At 35.5% G+C, this 21956-nt stretch overlaps 1 protein-coding gene across 2 annotated transcripts; it reads left to right on the forward strand.

Annotated features, from left to right (window-relative positions):
* Positions 1-6852: 6852 nt before the first annotated feature.
* LOC127107898 (kinesin-like protein KIN-12D) lies at positions 6853-21934 on the forward strand. 2 transcript variants are annotated; one of them, XM_051045242.1, is made up of 38 exons: positions 6853-7055; positions 7148-7751; positions 7904-8059; positions 8149-8232; positions 9234-9353; positions 9468-9581; positions 9667-9759; positions 9899-10059; positions 10150-10224; positions 10331-10418; positions 10495-10553; positions 10648-10711; positions 10796-10861; positions 10946-11116; positions 11219-11323; positions 11410-11645; positions 11725-11794; positions 11889-11951; positions 12161-12205; positions 12289-12368; positions 12515-12563; positions 12738-14333; positions 14551-14964; positions 15315-18200; positions 18649-18756; positions 18834-18955; positions 19034-19121; positions 19209-19283; positions 19395-19637; positions 19723-19821; positions 20092-20166; positions 20243-20301; positions 20410-20521; positions 20615-20725; positions 20863-21033; positions 21113-21178; positions 21256-21375; positions 21606-21934. In XM_051045242.1, the coding sequence occupies exons 2-38, from the start codon at positions 7149-7151 to the stop codon at positions 21744-21746; spliced, it is 8988 nt and encodes a 2995-aa protein (XP_050901199.1). In that variant the 5' UTR covers positions 6853-7055; position 7148; the 3' UTR covers positions 21747-21934. The 2 variants fall into 2 exon arrangements, with proteins under 2 accessions (XP_050901199.1, XP_050901198.1); XM_051045241.1 differs by having other exon boundaries at positions 18834-19121.
* The last annotated feature ends 22 nt before the right edge of the window (positions 21935-21956 follow it).

Raw genomic sequence — 21956 nt, forward strand, 5'->3', positions numbered from 1 at the left:
ACATAAAACTAGGTTATTTAGGTAGGAACTCCTTCCAATTGTATCTAATACAACTCTCGAATATTTTAGTTGGGTGAATAACTCCTTATTCCAATCCATCACATGGATCACTTCCAACTCTTGCTTCTAAACACATATAATCTTATTATAATTTGTTTAGTTAAGCTTGACCCATTGTTTTAGCAATTGGATATTACAATTATCCCATTGCACCTTACTAATATATAACATGCACCTCACGTAGGCGAAACCTACATTATCCGATATTAGTCTTGATGAGTGCTAAAACTTGGAAAGCATAAACTTAATATTTAATTTGAGGGAATTGCAATTGTTCTGATCTCACCGGCTTATTTATCATATAAATCGTCTCTCACATGCATCAACATACATTCACATGCATCAACATACATTCATAATGAAACAGTTATGGCCCTTAGCGCAACTGTTCTCCCAAGCCAATGAGAGAACCTAAGCTAACCTAATAACGATCTAAGCTTCTCCAAGCAAGATCTTCAAGGTTGTCCTCCTTTGATATTGAATTCTTCTCTTTCTTTATAACATTACATTACATAAAAGAAACTCGTTTTACATACAAGGGAGTGAGATGAGAAAAGAAGTTACATTAAGAGATTAAAAGAGAGGCACGACACGCATGTCGTATTTTAAAATCCCAAAACAAAATAAAGGAAAACTAAGGCCATAACCGATCACCACAAGACAATAATAATAATACATTATTATTATTAATTTTAATTCTTTTAATTAATTAAAACCAAATTAAATTTCGGCGACCGATCACACTATGCAGAGTTAGCCAGGGTCCGCTGCCCGGTCACAAAACAGAAACGTCGAGAATTCCGACTCTGTGAATGTGACGACCGTCACAAAGCATGTTACCACCGTCACATCCAGCTTGTTACGACCGTCACGGGCCCATGACGAACGTCACGCGGCCAAAATCAGCGTTTTGAAACAATCAACAGACGTGATCCAACAAGCCCTCAATTCACAACTCTTTGACAGTACAACCCTTGTGCCGTCACTAACCCTAATGCACCAATTTCAGACCGTCAAACACGCCTCGATTGTTGATTCAGTATGATTGATCAACAGATCATTGCTTCACCATACTAATGTCGGATTCCGAAGCAAATGACCATTGATCGCTCAAAGGAAAACAACCATTACGTGTTTGAATGAACGAAACAGAAACAACATATCATATATACCGTATTTTGCATTAGGATTACTTATATCATATATATAACTTGATCGACCTCAATTGCGTAACCTATGGACGATCGATGTATCGCTGCTTCACCATACTAATGTTGGATTACGAAGCATAGTCAACATCAATCATCCAAATCGTACACACATGATGCCAAATTTAATTACTCGTTTATTCTTTAATTAATTCTGTCTTTTAATCATATTAATACAGCAAATAAATAACTATCAGATACATGGTTTCGTAAGTGGCTCTGATACCACTGAAGGAGAATAGCGATGCAAAACGCAACGGAATTTAAATTTTTCTCCAGTGATCCTTACGAATGGGCATGATCAGTGATAGAATCGTTACCTCTTGTGATGATTGAAACCTTTGATGCAGATCTACGGAGCGATTACGAATGTTGAACGATGACAACGCCTCTACTCAGTCCACACGAACGGATTCCTTCAATCTCAGTGCTAGCTGCTACGAATCAAGGCTTTGAGTGAGAGAGAGAGAAACGAAATTGCAAAAAACTGCTCAAAATGCTTTTGCACAAGGGTTCTATTTATAGAACCACTTGCGTGGGCTGCAAGCTAAAAAGCCCACTTAAGTGTATTTGAGCCATATCTTATAATATGCCAAAATCACATAAGCGCGTGGTATATTACCATATTTCGTATTCTACTTAAGTACACCGTACCTTACGATGTTCTACAATTCACTTAAGTGAACCGTACCTTAAGGTGTTCCTTAGTTACTCTATCTCTCATCAATTCGTCCTTTTGTGCGTGACCCTGTAGGTTTTCGCGGCATTGGCAATTATATTAAATCACGCATTTAACATAATAAACAGTGAGCGGTATCTAGCAACACATCACTGCTACCCAAGACACGAAAATGTCATGCGATCTGACAAATCCTTCTGTGATAATACGTATGTATATAATTACCCTTTTGCCCTTATGTCTATATTGAACACAAGACATAAACAGTGTCATCCTTGTCCAGTTCAATATTGGGCCCATAGACATTTATCCTGTTACGCAGGATGGGCAAATTCCATCTAGGTCACTCTTATCCCTTAGCATGCTTCGTGGAGTACCCATCAACTGTCTTTATGGTCATCCAGTTACGGACAATGTTTGATCAGCAACAAGGCACTCGACTCTACATCTAAGGTCCATAGTGGTTTCAGGTCGAAGGGTGGTATACACCATTATCACCATGAGAATAACTTATGACACTTTACATAACATTCTATATAGTATTCTCATAGAGGGTCAATCCAGTATAAATATTACTCTTAATATTCATACCTATGTTTAAGACTTGATAACTCCTTATCCATGATCCATGAGATGTGATCATCAGTCTATATACATAATAGTCTTCATGCTTTAATGTTATCCCACTTCACAATAAAGCTCGACTACGGATACTTTAAGAATAATGTCCTTATGTTTAATGTGATCTCATGATTAAGTCACACTTGATACATTAAACGGACTGGCTATTCTATGGACTTTATTAAACAAACATAATAAAGAAAAAGCCTTTTATTATTAATAAATAATTCGATACAAGTACCAAAAGTATTGGCCTCTAGGGCTTACACCAACACTTTTTCATGATTTAATTGATTTTGTGAATATTTTTAATTGTTTAAAAATGCTTTTAAGTTTCCAAAAATTTTGAATTTTTTTCTCCAAGGTCCTTTGACCTTGTTTGACCAATGATAAATCTCATGGTCATTTCTTTGGTATTTTGATGAGGTTTTAAGAAATTGACCAATCATATTTAATTTAATGCATTATTTTTATTATTTTTAATTGATTAAATGCCAAATTAATTGTGTAGAGCCATTTTAATTGACTTTGTGAGTTTGACTTGTATTGTTGGGCCTTGGTCAAGGTTGATTTGACTTTGTTAGGTTAAGATCATTGGATTTAGGGGATTGATGGAATGTACATTTCATCTCCCAAAATGAATGAATGATCTTAACTTGGTAAAAGTCCTCCTTTGTCCAATTTGTGTTTGATCCATTCCCCCCTCCCTCTTCATCTCATTCCCATTCTTTATGCATTCATGTCATGGACCTATAATGTCTCTATATCCTAAGGCTAGTTGATTGCAAAATCAACGTAAGTATGGATGAGATTAGGTCCCTCATTTTGCATATTCTTTTTGTGTGTGGTATGTTTCATGAGCATAGTTCATCATACTATGTCTCTAACATGCATTAACACCAAAATTCTATTGCCCGACCTCAAATAGTTGTGACTTCTACATAAGTCCAATTACGATTGCTTAACATATTGCTAAATTTTGACACAAAAAGGCATAGCATTCTAGTTAGTGAGATTGTAAGTCTCCCCTCTTTCATGGTATTGTGTGGAAACTTGGCATTTTTTCCTTCCTTTGGAAGATGTCTTGGTTCAAGGATCCATGATTGTGATAAGTGGGTTGAGTGTTCTCCAAAGAATGACTTAAACAAAAGCAAAAGCAATACTAACTTCTAAATCACTAACAACTAACATTTAATTTCAAGTCATTTACTTTTAATGCACTTTATTTTTTAAGCCTTATTTATTTGCCATTATTCATACCATTCAAGTTGTTTACTTTAATGTCATTTTCACTTTGTCCATTGGGATCATATTGTGTGATATTTTGTGTTTGTATATATTTGTTTGCTTGTGTGGTCTTTTGACCTTAATGTATATAATAAGAACAAAAACCCTAAAAAATATCTTGTGTGGACTGTTGGTTTGATCTGAGACAATTGGACTTAGAATTTAGGCAACACTCCCTTTGCAAAGGACTTGGCCAATGCCAACTTTCATGAAGCCAAATGCTTGTGAATTGAAACTCCATCTGATACATCATTGAAGATCCATTTAAGTTCATCTCCAACATGATCATTATGAAGCTGTTATTTTGAACTTGTGATTTATGCCATCCTTTGAAGTCATCTACTACATGGGAAAAACTTGAAGAAGATCACGGGGTTGTTAAGCTTGGATGTGGCTATCTTTATTTGATGCCTTGCTCTTCAACTTGCTGCTTGTGTATTAATTGTTGTGTGATTCTAAAAGTCCAAGGGGAATTTGGATTTCTATATGATATTCTTGTCTATTGGATTGCAGCCCATTGGTCGGATCTTTTCAACTCTCAACTTTTAAATTTATGCTTAGGATTAGTCTCTTCATCTCCTCCCCATTTCTTTAATTTCAAAATCTCTCCCCCCTTTTAAAAATCTTCTTTGCTTGTGCTCGTTTTTTCTAAACTTTGACCATTTTGCAAGCTAGAAACTTAGGCCTTATGCCATTGCATTTTTAAACTCATTTTCTTAAATCAAACTTTGTAAATGAACTTAACCATACTTGAATTAAAATTTCAAAAGCCAAAAAGAACTAACACTCATTCAAACCATTTTTAGGCCTTTGTGCCTTTCAAACTTAATTTTTGTTGAAAGCCATGCATCCATTTTGAAATTGTTACCACGAACTACAAGGTTTTGATCCCTCATTTTTATGTTGGTACGTAGGCACAAGTCCGAAGGTCTTGTCGAACACAAAAATATAATTAATGAATTCTTTTCTCATCCCCCCCATTCTATTTGTTTGCAAACATCATTTTGTACAAAAACACATATGCACACAAGAAAGGATTCCCTAGGAGTACCTAGGACACCTTGGGTGCTAACACCTTCCCTCTGTGTAACCAACCCACTTACGTGTAATCTCTGGCATTTTATTAGTTTTGATTTGAAAACTTCTTATCTTTTGGGTTTTTTTTCGTACTTTTCCCCTTTCCCTTGGAAATAATAAAAGCGCGGTAACGACTCTTGTTATGTTGACGTCTAGCTTATCCATAGCTTGATGATCATGAATTTACCGCTACATCTTGGTACTTGCAGGTTCCAATATTTCAAGTTTCTTTGCAAACTTACAAAGCTTAACATTGTGACCAGTTATTTTGCAAAGAGTATAAAAATCAGACAAGTTTTCATACTCGACTTCAATGAAGAAAGAAAAACCATGACTTTATAGTAACACTTTGTATCTTATGTCCTTAGTAACATCCATATCAACCAATACCCTTATATAATGACCAAGGGTTTTATCCATTATAGATAATGTTAAGCTGCATCCGAACATATAGGATTGCCAATGCTACTTGCAATGGAGAATAACATTTTAAGACACCAATATTCACGGGAAAAATCATAAAATCTAACCTAAACCTGAAAGGTAGAGTTTTGTTGCAGAATAGGATTGAAGTCCTTCGGTCAAGCAAAAAACTTTAACAAACCCAGATTGAGGTTCCAAAAGCCTGAAGCTCTGATTCTTTTATCATCCTCTAGAGAGGATAATGTGAACTCAAAGAATCCTTTACCAAGAGAAATGACTCCCCTTTTACCAAAATCTTTTCGCTGGATAGCTAATCTTTTTTAAGTTTCACCTAAAAAAGACGAGAAGTATCTTTGGGCTAGAGGATTCTACCACAGAGATTGTGCTTACAAGCTTCAATCCCTGCTAGATACTCTTCTCCGGGTATGATGATAAAGATGCGCCCCCCTTACTGACCGAAAGAGGAAGTTGAGAATCAGGGATATCACAAACATCATTAAGTTATGGTGATAGAGATGCGATCCCCCTTAATGAGCAGAAGAGGCAACTGAGAACTAGCTATATTGCAAACACCATTAACTACTTGAGCAAAAGATTTAATCTTTACATGTATCGTGGTTGTAGTTTTGAATTTGTGGTTGGTGCATGACATTATCCCAGAGATGCTAAAACTTTTCATTAAATCATAAAAAAATATCGAGAGATGGAAGATGATGAATAATGCTTGACCTAGGAAAAGTCAATCTCATATCCATTGAATGAATTTATCATCATATTCTAGATAAAATTTTGTAATTATTTTAAAATTATATATTGTGTATTTTAATTATTGAATTAGGATTTAAAACAATTGTATTTTAATTTATGGTTAAAGTTCTTTTAATTAGGCCTCCTTATTTTTGTAATAAAGTTTACTATGAAAAACATTTTTCCATTTTCTTTGACAAACTAGATCACATGCACCTATTATAGATAATTGTTTGTACTATTATGTTAATCTATATACAAATTCTTAAATTAAGCTACAAGGTACCCAGCTATTACTAACTTGCATGCAGTATATAAATTTTATTTAAAAAATATATAATATGGCAGCCAACATAGCTCAACGTGATTCAAATTTAATCTATAGATCCAATTACAACTCATTGCTAAATTTATGAATGAAATTGCAATTTTTTTCAATCAGAAGTTTGCTTTAAAATTCTTAAATAATTCAAAGATTCAAATGACAAAATTTTAAACTGCTTCACTTATATTTTTTATTAACTAAACAATGTCTCTTGTTTTAATTTTCAATTCTATAATAAAAAGAAAAACTAATTATAATTTTTTTTCAAAATAATTTCAAAGCCTCTAGCCGTTGAAAATTTGAATATTAGTCTTAACTAAGGTCCCACTTTGAATGACGATAATACCCTTCGAAATTCAAATCTCCAAACCGCGATTACTATTTCATCAAACAGCATTTAATACCACATCAAATCTCAACCGTTCGATTCAAATTCCCTTTTGCATCACTTCGAATTCAACTGCGATTTTCAATTCAAATAAAAAATCTGAAAACACCAACGAAACCCTCACACTGATAGTGTTCGTGACTCTGAACTTTTTATCTATGTTGAACTTTCCGTTCAATCTCAAATCATAACTACTCAAATTCATAGATTGGGTATTTTGTTCTTCAATTCCACCTTCAGGTAATTCAAACTAAAAAAAATTCAATTCCAAACTCACTGTTTTTCTTACTTCACTTTTTGCATTTTTCTGATTTTTTTTATCTGTATGATAGAATGCTTAGGGATTCAAAAATTCCACGCCGGAATCTTGGAAAACAAGATGAAATTGAAAATGTAGATCCGTCGGATTCGTGGTCGTCGGGGACAAATCCGAGATGCACGGAAGCTTCCAGACCTCCATTGAATACTATTCAAGATACTGATGTGAGTTGCGGAAGCAGTAAGATTGAAAAAACTCCATCTAAAACCAATAAGAGGAAAGTGGGACCTGAACTTCGTACTCCTGAAAAGAGCTTGCACTGGAAACACAGGTTCGCATGGCCTCAGAGGATGGAAACAGTTTCGTCTATGAATGAGGATAAAAGAGGATCTGGTGTTGGAAATGGTACTCCTAAGGTAAATCGTACTGCGGGAAGAGCTTGTTCTGAAAGCAATTCGACGCAGAGCACTCCGACTAAGAGTGTGACTAAGCCTCCTCCCAGCTCGAGTGTTCGAGGTAAAGCTGATGGAAGCTTCAGTGCTCGTTTGGGAAACTATGGCACATTGTATAAAGGGGTTTCGAGTATGTCTTGTACGCCTACGGTTGTTAACACGGTTGAAGTACCTCACTTCGATCTCAAAGAGGATTCTTCATTTTGGATTAATCATAATGTACAGGTATGAGTGAATGAGTGAGTTCACTCTGATTGGTTTACTTTGTAATGTGTTATTGATAGATAGAGTACAATATCTACTTAGTTTGTAATTGAGGTGATTCATTTTGATTTGTTGAATTCTGATGTTGGGTTGTTGATTTTTGTCACGAGTAGGTAATTATCCGTGTTCGTCCTCTCAATAGCATGGAGAGGAGTATACACAACTATAACAGATGCCTAAAACAAGAAGGTTCTCAGTGCATTACTTGGATTGGGCAACCGGAAAACCGGTTCACTTTTGATCACGTTGCATGTGAAACAGTAGACCAGGTATGGTAATTTTGAGAATGTAGTTTAGTTTAGTGCACGCTTTTTCTTGGAAGTTATTGTTAATTTCTATCTCCGATTGTGTTTTGTAGGATATGGTTTTCAGAATGGCCGGGCTTCCAATGGTTGAGAACTGTCTTTCAGGATACAATAGCTGTATGTTTGCATACGGACAGGTATTCTCTTGAACTAAGACATTCTATAATCTTGAAGTTATTTATGTACATCCAATTTGAATCGATATCGATTGTTACTGCTCATACAAAGTCTCCACTGATTATGTCCATAGTTATACAGAGTATGTACTGGAATGAACACATTTTTTTTGTAATCAAATATGACGGGCTACATTAACATTGTACAAACTGTGCTCCTATACCACGGGCACATTAACACAGGATGCATTACATTATGTGTGTTGATAGATGTACAATAATATTTCAGGCAACACATTAAATAACAATAATTGCAATTCCGAAATTTCATATTTAGACATTACCTAGATATTTCTTCAGAAAATTAGTTAGAATCGAGTTTGTACTTTGGCATAAATATGAAAACATGTTACCAGGCTGACCTAGATTTCCACACAAACTTACATTTAGTGTACAGTATAACACACCTATGCATTAAAATGAACTCAGGCAAAAAAATGAAACCCGTGGTTAAACTTGACCGAGGTAGAAAAGGGAAGATTTTGAGTTGATGTTGACATCTAAATACAAATTAGAAGATGAAAAGACTCTCAGAGAAACTAAAAAGTTGTATGTCCAGATCAAAGAGTTCAAGCCACATTGATGATACTTCTTAAGTCATAACTTAAATTGTCCCAGCTGTTATCGAATTATTCAACTTTCTTTTATATGCCTAAATACTGTACTTTTAAGTATTGGTGAAGCGTCTCAGAATATTGATATCAAATACTAGACGGTAAAGATGCTTGAAGGGAATACAGGAATTGGGGCTCCATAGGTTTTATACAAAGCATATGGAGAATTTATCACGACGTTGTTCAGTATATAGTTCTATGCTATCTTTTGAGATATCGTATGCTCTGGTGCAGGGTAGCTTAATTAGAAATGGAAGTGAGTGGTAGTACTTTGATTATGATAGACAACTAAATTATTCATTCTTTATTGTAAGTTGTAACATGATTAATGCATTGCTTAATTTTTAGACAGGAAGTGGGAAAACATATACAATGCTTGGTGAAATTGAAGATTTAGATGTGAAGCCCAGTCCTCATCGTGGAATGACTCCTCGTATATTTGAGTTTTTATTTGCCAGGATTCAAGCTGTAAATTCCTCACTTTTATTATGTATATTGAGAAGTCAATTTTTTTGATCAGTGTAGAACATTAATTATATATCTGTTTTTATTTTTTACTGTCTTCTCCCAATTAATTTCCAGGAAGAGGAAAGCAGAAGAGATGAGAACTTAAAATACAATTGCAAGTGTTCCTTCTTGGAGATTTACAATGAGCAAATTACAGATCTACTTGATCCCTCGTCTACCAATTTGCTTGTAAGTACAGTTCTTACATCATCAGACGACTGTCAATTTGTCAAAGCATGTTTAATTAATTTTCACTACTCGTTGTTATTGATAGCTGCGGGAGGATGTCAAGAAGGGTGTTTATGTTGAAAATCTTTCCGAGTTTGAGGCTCAAAGTGTGAGCGACATTCTAAGGCTTCTAATTCAGGTACTTGTTTCTTGGACTCTCTTGTTCATTTTGAGGCATCCTCAAACATATTCCTCTGTCCGTGTTACTTATATGCAAGATGACATAGATTTGCATTCTCACATACTCTCTTCCATTAAGCTGAGTTTCTGACTTGTAGGGTTCGGCAAATAGAAAAGTTGCAGCTACAAACATGAATAGAGAAAGCAGTAGGTCCCACTGTGTTTTTACATGTGTAATCGAGAGTACTTGGGAAAAGGATTCTACTACGAATTACCGTTTTGCAAGGTTAAATCTGGTTGATCTGGCTGGTTCAGAAAGGTATGACATTATCCTCTAGATCGATTGAGCCATATGTAGCTTGAGATATGTATGCATATTTGCTTACCAAGTTATTATCATTTATGACAGACAGAAAACTTCTGGTGCTGAGGGTGAGCGTTTAAAGGAAGCGGCTAGCATCAATAAGTCATTATCTACCTTGGGGTATGTTTAACCTTAATAGATATGTTTTTATTTTGCGTCTATGGATAATATTGTCTTATTTCTGCTTTCTCATTATGCAACTGATATTTTCTGATCTTGCTTGCAGTCATGTCATTATGATACTAGTGGATGTTGCAAATGGGAAGCAGAGGCATATCCCTTACAGAGACTCCAGGCTAACATTTCTTCTTCAGGTTGATTATTTACTGACTTTGACATTTTGATTTCATGATGAATTTTATTCATCACTATTTTTGGCATCAAATGCAGGATTCTCTTGGTGGAAACTCGAAAACAATGATTATTGCCAATGTCAGCCCTTCTATCTGGTCTGTTCATTAATCTCGTTCTACGTTTCTTTTGTAGAAATTCTACAATTTCCCATACAAGTCTAATGGAGCTTTACTATTTTCACTTTTGTAGCTGTGCTGCTGAAACGCTGAATACCCTTAAATTTGCTCAGAGAGCAAAACTGATTCAAAATAATGTGAGTGCCATTCTATGATCAGTCTGAATTGTTTCCAATGAAGATATGGTCCGCAAATATAAGTTTTGTATCTTCTTCATGTAGGCTGTGGTGAACGAAGATTCTAGTGGGGATGTAATTGCTTTAAAACATCAAATTCGGCTTTTGAAGGTAGTCTAAGTTATTTTCTGTAGACAGTGTAAAGTTTGCGTCAACAGTAAACAATTAAACTCAAACGGTGAACTTTTGTGGCAGGAGGAGATTTCTACGCTCAAACGGTGCCAGAATGTTTCCAGGTCATTGTCATTCAGAGATATAACACAATCAGTAAAAGACTATTCTTTAGAAAATGAAACTGACATGGATGAACAACATGATGATATGCTTGATTATGAATCCAAGGGCACCAGAATGTCTCACAAACAGGTATACTTTGACTAGATTTTGCTGGGTTAAAGATGGCCAACTAGAATTTCATTGCTGTTACACAATAATTTATTCATATTTTCAAAATTATTTGTGGCTCAGTTCGAATCACTGCAGACAACTCTTGCTGGTGCTTTAAGAAGGGAGCAAATAGCAGAAACTTCTATTAGGCAACTAGAAGCAGAAGTTGAGCTATTGAACTCTTTGGTATTTCCCCTATAAGATCTTCTCGTTCTTGCAGTTTTATATTTCAACCTCCTCTTCACATTTTATATGTAACCCATTGTGCTCAGGTTCATCAAAGAGAGGAGGAAACTATGAGTTGCAAAATGATGCTTAGGTTTCGTGAAGATAAAATTCGTCGGTTGGAATCTCGAGTTTCTGGTTCTATTACCGCAGATCAATTTTTGCAGGAAGATAATAAAGCACTTTCTGATGAGATTCAGTTACTTCATGGCAAAATTGACCAAAATCCTGAAGTTACACGATTTGCTAAGGAGAATATCAGGCTTCAAGAACAACTTAGAAGGTTATACATCTTCTTTTCCCAATACTATTGAGTGTTAAATGTTCTCTCTATTTAGACTTCCTTACTATGACTACCACAGATATGAAGAGTTCTATGGAGAAGGGGAGAGAGAGATTTTATTAAGTGAAGTATCTTCTTTAAGGGAACAGGTACACACGTTTCTATTTTATCTAATAAAGAAATGGTTTCCTTTCTAGATTCCTTGTTTTAAAGCTTACAGTATTGAAAACCTTTGTTGCGCAGTTGCTTCAGTTTCTTGGAGGAAAATCTGTTCAGGGTGATTCAAGTTATGACACTCAACCTCAGGTCAGTTTATAATCACCTGATGCGGTTCATAGTTTCCATCCATAGAACATTCCATTCCCATTTTTTTGCCTATTCTCTTTTCCTGAAAATCTACGTAAGTACCTGACAGAAATTGTATGTCCCGACACAAGGAAATAATTATAGTAGTATAACTCCTTGAGTACACCAAAAAATATATTTTTCACAGTTTCAAATTACCCTTGATGCAGAAAACTCAGTGTTGCAGCAAACAAAATGACTCCATTGATCTAGAGGTTTGTTCCTGCCTGTATAATAAATCCAACTTTTTTCCTATTCAAAATATAGATGTATAACCTCTTCTGTTTATGGATTGTAGCTAAGAAATGCTCTGGATAAGTTAGAGGAGTACAGACACAACTTAAATTGTTGCTTAGAGGAGAATGCAAGACTCAATAGGTATGGTTTTGTTCTCCTGTTGAAGTTCTTTCAATTGTATAAAACAGACTGAAGCTCCCAATTTCGGTTGAAGGGTGCTAAATTTTTTATTTTGAATAGAAAATATATAAGAATGCTAACTATTTTTATATTGCATATATATACAGGGAGTTAGACTCTTTGCAGTCAATGTTCAACAACGAAAATGCCACAAAGGTACTTTTAATATTCTGAGATAACTGCTCTTGGTCTTATTCCTTTATGTACTCTAATATTCATACACATTTTGTTCTTTAATTTATTGGGAATTGTTGTTTCTTTACTTATTATTATGTATGGCAGTTCGATGTTATGTGAAATAACGTATCTTGTTATCATTATTATTTTCAGGTTTCTACCAAAGGACCTTCGACCGAAGGTCAGGCACTTCCACCTCAATTGTTAAAAGAAACAGATGATATCTTGGATTTGCACCTGGAGTTAGATATAATGAAGATAATTCTGAAGGAAGAGAGGACTTCCCGTGGTATATTGGAGGAGGAAGCAATGCGCTTAAATCATGAAATTCTAATACAAAAGGACAAGCTTTTGCAGGCAAACAAACAATTAGAAGATACAGATAATGAACTGAAAGTTGCTAAATCTGTAATTGAAGCTCTTGAATCACAACAAATTTTATCAATCAAAGAGATAGAAGACATGCAGAACAAGCACAACAATTATCTGGATCTTGTGAGGAAACAAGAGCGTGAGATCATTGCCTTGAAGAATCAACTTGCACCTAAAGGTTTAAGAGACAGTTTATCTTTAAATCATCCAAAGATCGATAATGAGTACCCCTTACAAGTAAGGTTCAGAAGGATGCATGATTCTCTTGAAAAAGCCAAGCAACTGAACATGTTTTACCAAAGTGACCGTGCACTCCAGATATCGAATGAGGAAGAGATGGACGAAGTCCGTCGGCAAGCTGAAGCTGAAACTGCCGAGGTAATTGTGTCTATGCAGGAAGAACTTGCCCAGCTACAACATCAAGTAAATGATAGCCATCAGAAGGAAATAGAAATGAAGGAGAGTATATTGCATTTGGAAACTGAGTTGAAGGATGTGCAAGAAAAATTGCTTACTACTGTTGATGATAACCAAAGTTTAAGTGAAGAGCTTTGGCAGAGAGATAATGCACTCAAATCACTTGCTGAAGAATGGGAATTGTTAACCTCTGAGATTGAAGAGATTCTTGGTGATGGATGTCAGGCACTAGATGATGCCTCTGATGAACTGGGGCACATAAGCAATTCACTTCCACAGAAAAGGATATGGATTTCTGAACAAGTTAGCATGATTGTTAGAAAAATCACTGAAAAGGAATTGCTAATTGACGAGCTCGGAAGATGTTTGGAAGACGCATGCAATAAAAGAAGTGATATGGAGTGTATGCTGAAGTCCTTGCGAAGTGCAACACTTGTGATTACTGAAGCCCACCAGAAGGAGTCAGCTGAACTAGAAAAAGAAATTCTCCTACTGACATCTCAAGTGAGTGAAAGAACGACTGCTCTGAAACAGATGGAGGAGCAGTTGATATTGGCTGGAGATCAAATCCGAAAAACATCAAGTTGTGCAACAGTAGCTTTTGTAGTTGTGAATAGATTGTCAGATGTGAATGATGGTTATCTTGTTGATCTAAAGCACAAGGATAGTCTGCTTAATGAACTAGCAGAAATTAGTGACAGGAAGGATGCCGTTTTAAGTGATCAATCCACTTCCCTTGAACAAGCAAAGAGGCAGATAGCTGAGTTACAGGAAAAATGTGACAACTTATGGCAGAATCTGTCTGAGGAGAAAGAACACTCTTTTGCTTTGGAACATAAACTTGAAGATATTGAAAAGAATGTCATTTCAGAGACTAGGGAACAACTAGTAACATTACAAGATGGCGTCTCCTCAATCAGGTCATCCATGGCCTCTTTTGCAGATAATGGTGAATCAAGGGTAAGCTAATCCTATATTTTGATGGATAAGTATGCCATTGCCACATTTATTTTATTCATTGGTATGGTCTGTGAATGGTTTTTATTTAGTAGTTTTGCTATTTTATTTCATTATGAAATTTTGATATAGAAATATTTTGGATGAATGCACATCACACTTTGATGATAAGGTGAACCAAGTGTAATCTAATGATATCTTTCTAATGCTATTGTTGCAGACAAGTTCTGAAACACATCATCAAATAGCTGAGATGGCTGAGTTATCCTTTAAATTGGCTAACAGTGGATATGAAAAGAAAGACCGTAAGGCACAAAATGTTTCTAAGGATGCATGTGAAAGAGATGCTACCATTACTCTGTTGAGAAAAGAAATAGAATCTGCTCTTGAAAGCTTAAAAGAAGTTCAAGATGAGATAGCCAAATTACATGAAGAGAAGAAAGAGATGTCAATATGTGAAAAGCAAAGTCGGGATAGTATCAAGTGTCTCACAACTCAAATACTTTCCCTGCAAGCAGCTATGGGACACTTTGAAGAGAAATCCGAAGTTAAGGTCGAAGTACTCAGTTGCAAGCTTAGGAACCTGGAGAAAACACTAAAAGAAGCTATGTCCAATTGGAATCAAATGAAAGAGGTAATCCTTTTGCTATTAAATTAATTCATGGAATTTCGATTTGAGCCTCTCACTCAACCCCACAAACTGAAGTATAAGGCCAAGGCCAGGGATGCCTCCCACTTTTGAACACTTTTTTAGGCAATATCACATCTCTCTCTGCACTAATGATTGTTGTGAAGAGTCTCTTCTTGTTTTTGTTCTCTTCCATTCTATAATAAAGAAAATTTTCCGTATACTACCTTACGCATATTGAATTGCTATTCCCGTTGTCATGCATTTTCCTGCTTAATGCTGATAGACACTCTAATGCTGAACGAATTATGTTTGAATTCAACGATTTCATATACACTTAACATTTTTCTTTGCAGTTGCTTGAACTAGAAGTCGGGGAGGCAAAGATTGTTCAAGTTCAAAAAGCTGAAGAGGCATACTGTATTCATGCTAAATTTGAAGAAGCCCAAGAGACAATTAAAGAAGCAGATATTATAATCAATGAATTAGTGATAGCTAATCAGTCAATGAAGATTGATATAGAAAAACTGAAAGAAAAAGAAGTCACATTGCTCAGTGAGAAGGATGTATTATTCAACAAGGTTGAGAGCTTACAGACCATTGTTGATTTGAAGAATCACGAGATGGAAGACCTTGTTGAATCAAATCTTATAGTAACAAGGGACTTAGTCATGGAGGTGGATGATGTCATTAAAGAGGTCCATTTGGCGATGAAGGAAAATTTTACCGCTTTAGCTTGTGATATAGAATGCTTAAAGTCTCAATTTACATGTTCCATTAAGTCGATACAACCATGGCTTGAGAAGATCTGGTCTGAGATAGTTAATAAAGATTGTGCTATGTCTGTACTACATCTCTGTCACATGAGTGTTCTTCTGGAAACAGTGACAGGAATGCATGCAGAAAATGGCTTGCTTTCACATGGCTTGTGTGAATCAAACGCTGTCATAAGTGATCTGAAGGAACACAATTTTAGAGCAAGGGAAGAACTAGAAATGTGCAGAATCTTGAAAGGGAAACTGCTTGCTGATATCCATAATAGCTTCGATCGCATCACGAGGAAAGAAGTGGAAGCTGGAGAGATCAGCATCAAGCTAAACACTTTTGCTAAAAACTTATCAGATCTACAGCTTCAGGAGGAGATGATGCTGCAAAGTTCTAATGAAATGGGATCCCAACTTGCTACGTTGATGAAGGAGTTGGATCTGAGTAATACCGATGTTGTGGCATCCCTGTTAGATCAAGAGAAACTACTGAAACAGAAAGTAGAAGACACCGAGTCTCAAGCTGAATTTCTTCTGGCAGATTGGTATGCCAAAGAATTTGAGTTACTTATCCATGCTTCTGAATTCAGTAACATGGCCTGTAATATATCTGATATGGAGGAGCACTTTGTCAAGTCCTCTACATTAATTGAACAATTGAAAACAGAAACGATATTTTTCCAGGTAGAAACTGAGTTAGCAGAACAAATTTTGATGGATAAGGAAGTTGAAGTTTCCCTTCTAAAACGAGAAGTTCAGCAAGAAAAAGTAGAAAAAGAAAACTTATTGATGGAATTGAAGCAGAACAACTTAAGGATTACAGAGATGGGTGAAGTAAACAAGGAACTTGAACTAAAGATTGACCTTCTAAAGGATAATGAGTCTCAAGCTGAGTTTTTAATTGCAGATTGGTACACCAAAGACTTTGAGTTACTCATCCGTGCTTCTGAATTCAGAATCATGACACATAATATATCTGATATGGAAGAGCACTTTGTCAAGTCCTCTACATTAGTTGAGCAATTGAAAACAGAAACAATATTTTTCCAGGTAGAAACTGAGTTAGCAGAACAGATTTTGATGGATAAGGAAGTTGAAGTTTCCCTTCTAAAACGAGAAGTTCAGCAAGAAAAAGTAGAAAAAGGAAACTTATTGATGGAATTGAAGCAGAACAACTTAAGGATTACAGAGATGGGTGAAGTAAACAAGGAACTTGAGCTAAAGATTGACCTTCTAAAGGGTAATGAGTCTCAAGCTGAGTTTTTAATTGCAGATTGGTACACCAAAGACTTTGAGTTACTCATCTGTGCTTCTGAATTCAGAATCATGACACATAATATATCTGATATGGAAGATCATTTTGTCAAGTACTCTACATTAATTGAACAGTTGAAAAAAGAAATAATATTTTTCCAGGTAGAAACTGAGTTAGCAGAACAAATTTTGATGGATAAGGAAATTGAAGTTTCCCTCCTAAGACGAGAAGTACGGCAGGAAAAAGAAGAAAAGCAGAACTTGTTGATGGAACTGAAGCAGAACATCTTGAGGATTACAGAGATGAATGAAGTAAACAAGGTACTTGAACAAAATATTGAGCATCTAAAGGATGTTAGTTGCTCTAATGTTGCATTGAAGGATGAACTTGTTGAAGTTAAGGAGTCAGATAAAAGACTTCTGGATAAGATTCGAGATCTTGAGGTTGATTATGATAGAGTAATTGCTGATGTCATAGCAAAGAATGTGGCTTCTGAATTTGCTTTCCATCATATTTTGTTTCTTGAAGATCAAATCAGAGAGTTACAGAGCATAAACGACATATTGGAAACTTCATGTTGCAAACTTGAGAATGAGCTGCACCTAAGGGATTCAGAGATAGATAGAATACAAAGTTTGTTGCAACTTGAGTTATCTAGAAAGGATGATGTAATAAAAGGGTTGCTGTACGATCTGAGCTTACTGCAGGAATCTGCATCTATCAGTAAAGACCAAAAGGACGAAATGGAGGAAATGATGGCCACAATGGAAGAATTTGAGACCGAGCTTGCAGATAAGTCTGGCGAGCTTGCTTCCGCAGTTGCAAACTGTCAGTTGCTTGAAACTCAGATAATGGATAAATCAAACAGAGTTAAAGCTCTTGAGTTGGACCTCTCAAAAGAGTGTGAGGTTGTAAAGCTACAAGCCACTGAAATTCATGAACTTAGAACTCATATTGAAGATGCCTTGGCGGCAAGAAAATTGGTTGAGGAGGAGCTAAAAGAGAGGAAGAAGATAACAGAGAGTTTAGAGAATGAAATCTTGGAAATGAGCGATGTTCTTGGCCAAATGAATGATTCATTTAAAAACTTAAGTGTTGATAGGGATGCCCTAACTATTCAGAGGGATCAACTTCAAGGTCAGATGATTTTACTCGAAGAAAGGTTTGAAAAAGCTGTAGCACAAGCTGAAGCTAATGAAGAGATTGCACAAGATGCTCGAAAGGTAACACTTAATTGATTAATCCCGCATCATGTTTTCCACTAATGTGAATATTAAGAAACATTTGAAGACTGAACATAAAGAACTCGGTATCATGTCCGAAGCAGAGACTGAAAATTTTGCATCTTAAGCGCATGCTGATTTCAAAGTAAGCCATATATCTATGTGGGATATGTGCTTTGTAAAGTTTGAAGAGATAGACAATAATTTAGATAGGTAATTGAAAGCGCAAGAGTTGAGATTCAATAGAGATTGACGTACCAAAGCAAGAATAACTTCGAGTGCAATTATGAACTTAACTACAATTATTTGACCTTTGAAATTTTTAGTTTTGATGATCACCATTGATTTTCTTTTTAGTTTTGATGATCACCATGATTTTCTTTTGCTTAGAGAAATTTTTTAGTTTTGATGTTTTTGTTTGTGACTGAATTTCTTTAAACAATTTCAGATGGCTGAAGCAAGAAAAGTTTATGCTGAAGACAAGGAAGCAGAGGTTGAACTTCTTGAGAGATCTGTTGAAGAGCTGGAAAGTACCGTAAATGTACTAGAAGAAAATGTAAGTAATTTTTGATAATTTATAACAGAAAGCTTGTTTACCTGTATTGAAATAACGCTTCAATTTATTTTGGTCAGGTTGACTTCATTAAAGGAGAAGCTGAACGACAACGCCTGCAAAGAGAAGATCTAGAAATGGAGCTATGTGCATTAAAAGAGCAGATGCAAAATCTACGGAATGCTGATGATGATACAAAAAGGTTTAGGACGATTACTCTATATAATATAGGCTTGCAAATCTGCTGGGCTGGTCTTAAAAAACTATTGATTTCTTGTAGATTTCTGGATGAAAAAGAGAAAAGCTTTGAAGAAGCCCAAAAGCACATACAGGTTCTGAAGAGTGATATTGCAGGAAAAGATGCAGAGGTATGATTTTTCCGATAATGCTAGTTACATATTTTTGTTTTAAAGTTTCTTCTAACATTATTTTGTTTTTGTGTTGGTTTCTGATAGGTTGCACAAATGAAAGCTCATATTTCAGAGCTTAATTTGCATGCTGAAGCACAGGCAATGGAGTACAAGCAGAAAGTAATTTTAGTTATTATTTCAAATAAAATGTCTTGGTTGATTTTAAGGCTTCAAAGTACCATTGGTTATATACATTTTTATAATGTGAAGTATATCATTATTTTAAATCAGTTCAAAGCATTGGAAGCGATGGTCGAGCAAGTCAAACCTGAGGGCATTTCCACGCAATCCACCAATGCTTTGTCAAACAAGTCTGAGAAGAATGCGACCAAGTCTCGAGGTTCTGGTTCTCCTTTCAAGTGTATTGGGTTGGGATTGGCACAACAGGTTAAAAATGAAAAGGTTGAAGAGCTGTCTGCTGCAAAACTGCAAATTGAGGAACTAGAGTCTCAGGCAGCATGTCGACAGAAAGAGGTTGGTTTTCTCCTCAACTGAATGTTCTACGATCATTGGGTTTTGCTTATTATCTTCAATTCGTTTCTTCCATTTCCTTGTCCAGATATTTGCACTGAATGCCAGATTAGCAACTGCGGAGAGCATGACCCATGATGTAATTCGGGACTTACTTGGAGTGAAGTTGGATATGACCTCTTATGTGGTAAAGTCTTTTGTTTCGAGTAATTTTTGTTGGATTTCCTTTCTGTTATGTATCATGTTTGTGATACATATAGGAAAATAAAATTGTTATCATGTAATCACTATTTTGAGTGGAAGTCATGTACTTGTGTCATGTACTTGTAATTTATAGTTACGGGAATACAATACAAATAGGACCACCTCCTTTGAAAGATAGGAGGTGATAAAGTGAATTTATTAAAAGAACAGAGTTCTCCTTCCCAATGAGGCTCATCTAATCTTGTTAATGTAGTCGCTGCTGGATAATCATCAAGTTCAGAAGATTGCAGAGAAAGCTCAATTTCATACTCTAAAGCCTCAAGAGAAGGTAGTCCAACTTTTCTACTAGATTTCACTGTTATCATGTTGAAACTTAGTTAACGTGAATTGCTTGCTGCTTTCAGGAACAAGAGATTACTAAACTAAAGAGGCAGCTTAACGAATTTATTGAAGAGAGGAACGGGTAATTACTTTTAGTATTTTTTGGTATTGAGAACAAATCTCAAATGTTAAACTACTTTTAGATTTTCTGTCTTACACACTAGTTTGATTCTCAAACCTTACTTATCAGATGGTTGCAAGATATTGATAGAAAACAAGCCGAGTTAGTAGCTGCGCAGAGTGCATTGGAAAACCTTCGGCAGCGAGACCACTCACTAAAAACTGAAAATGAATTGTTGAGGGTATAAGTTTGAAGCTATTTTTCTCTGTTTACTTTGGGTGCATTCACTCTTTTATATCTAATGGGCTAATGTTGCTGAACTCGTTTTGAGCAGATGGAAAATGCAAGTAAGATGAGTAAGGTAATGGAACTGGAAGAAGAAATCAAGAAGCTGTCGGGTCAACAAAATCTTCAGCAGCGTATTCATCATCATGCTAAAATTAAGGTAACATCATCTTGCGCTTTCTCCATTATTTTTGCCTGCGCTAAGTTCATTATTTATTAAAAACTTGGCTAGGTATTTTAATAATGTTATATATCTTTGAATTCGATCATGAGATTGATGGTGTAATAATAATACAGGAGGAAAACAACACATTAAAGATACAGAATGAGCAACTTAGCGCAAAGTTACGCCGGTCAAATCACTTCATGACACGTGTCCAAGAAGACATTGCTCGGCTTCGTGCTTCTACCGGATCAAAACAATATATTGATTTTGATCAGGAGCAACGTCTAAGGAAAATGGTGAAGGTCAGTTTTCTAACTAGTATGTTGTACTCCAAATTGCTAAAACAATAGATGCTTAACTATTGATTGAATAATGTCACAGGAGACTGACGAAGAAAAAATTCAATTAGCACAGCAATTACTGAGATTGTGTACAAATGTTCTAAAGGTAAGAGACAATAATTAGTGGTTTTTAGTGCAATAAACAAAGAAAACAAAACCACTTAACTATGCGGTTACATTCAGGCTGCTGGAATAGCAAAACCAGTGTCAGATGTGAATCCTACTATTGCTGAGGAGGCCTTAGACAAGCTCAAGAATAGGATCACTTCCCTGGAAATGGAACAAGAAGATTTGAAGTTTAAGGTATGTATGTAATAAAGAATAACGAAAGTCGATTCTTGTCTTCTATTGCTGAGAATGTGTATGTTTGTGTCTATACAGGATCTACATACTAGTAGAGTGAATTCCAATATGTTTATGTCTAATTTTAAATAAAGAATAAGGATCTACATACTAGTAGAGTGAATTCCAATATGTTTATGTCAAATTTTAAATAAAGAATAACGAAAGTCGATTCTTGTCTTCTAACGCAGAATAAAATTATGAAAGAAAAGATTCGACTATCTGAACTCATGCCACAAGCTTCTCCTTTGAGCTCAAAATCTGAAGAGAACCGAATAACTCCACCAAAGGCAAACAAAACTTCGTTTCTTTCCGGTTTTGATCGATACTGAAGTGTTCGTTTTCAGATAGTTATTTATTTCATTATGCTATGTTTTACCCATTCACGCTATATTCTTTGATTAACATGTAGATAAATAACATGTACAATGTACAGTGTTTTTTAATTTATTTTTTGAACGCTATGTACAGTTTTAATCAATGAGAAGTTGATATTAATATATAGAAGAGCTTTCTGGTACTCTGAATGTTATAAATAAAGT

This window comes from Lathyrus oleraceus, chromosome 7, assembly GCF_024323335.1.
Source record: "Lathyrus oleraceus cultivar Zhongwan6 chromosome 7, CAAS_Psat_ZW6_1.0, whole genome shotgun sequence".
NCBI lineage: Eukaryota > Viridiplantae > Streptophyta > Magnoliopsida > Fabales > Fabaceae > Lathyrus > Lathyrus oleraceus.

Excerpts from the sequence above, each read along its gene's own strand:
- LOC127107898 (XM_051045241.1), top strand. The coding sequence starts at position 7,149 with ATGCTTAGGGATTCAAAAATTCCACGCCGGAATCTTGGAAAACAAGAT. Across the intron at positions 10,862-10,945 it reads ATCAAATTCGGCTTTTGAAG|GAGGAGATTTCTACGCTCAA; the intron begins GTAGTCTAAGTT and ends CTTTTGTGGCAG. Across the intron at positions 14,334-14,550 it reads CAGATAATGGTGAATCAAGG|ACAAGTTCTGAAACACATCA; the intron begins GTAAGCTAATCC and ends CTATTGTTGCAG.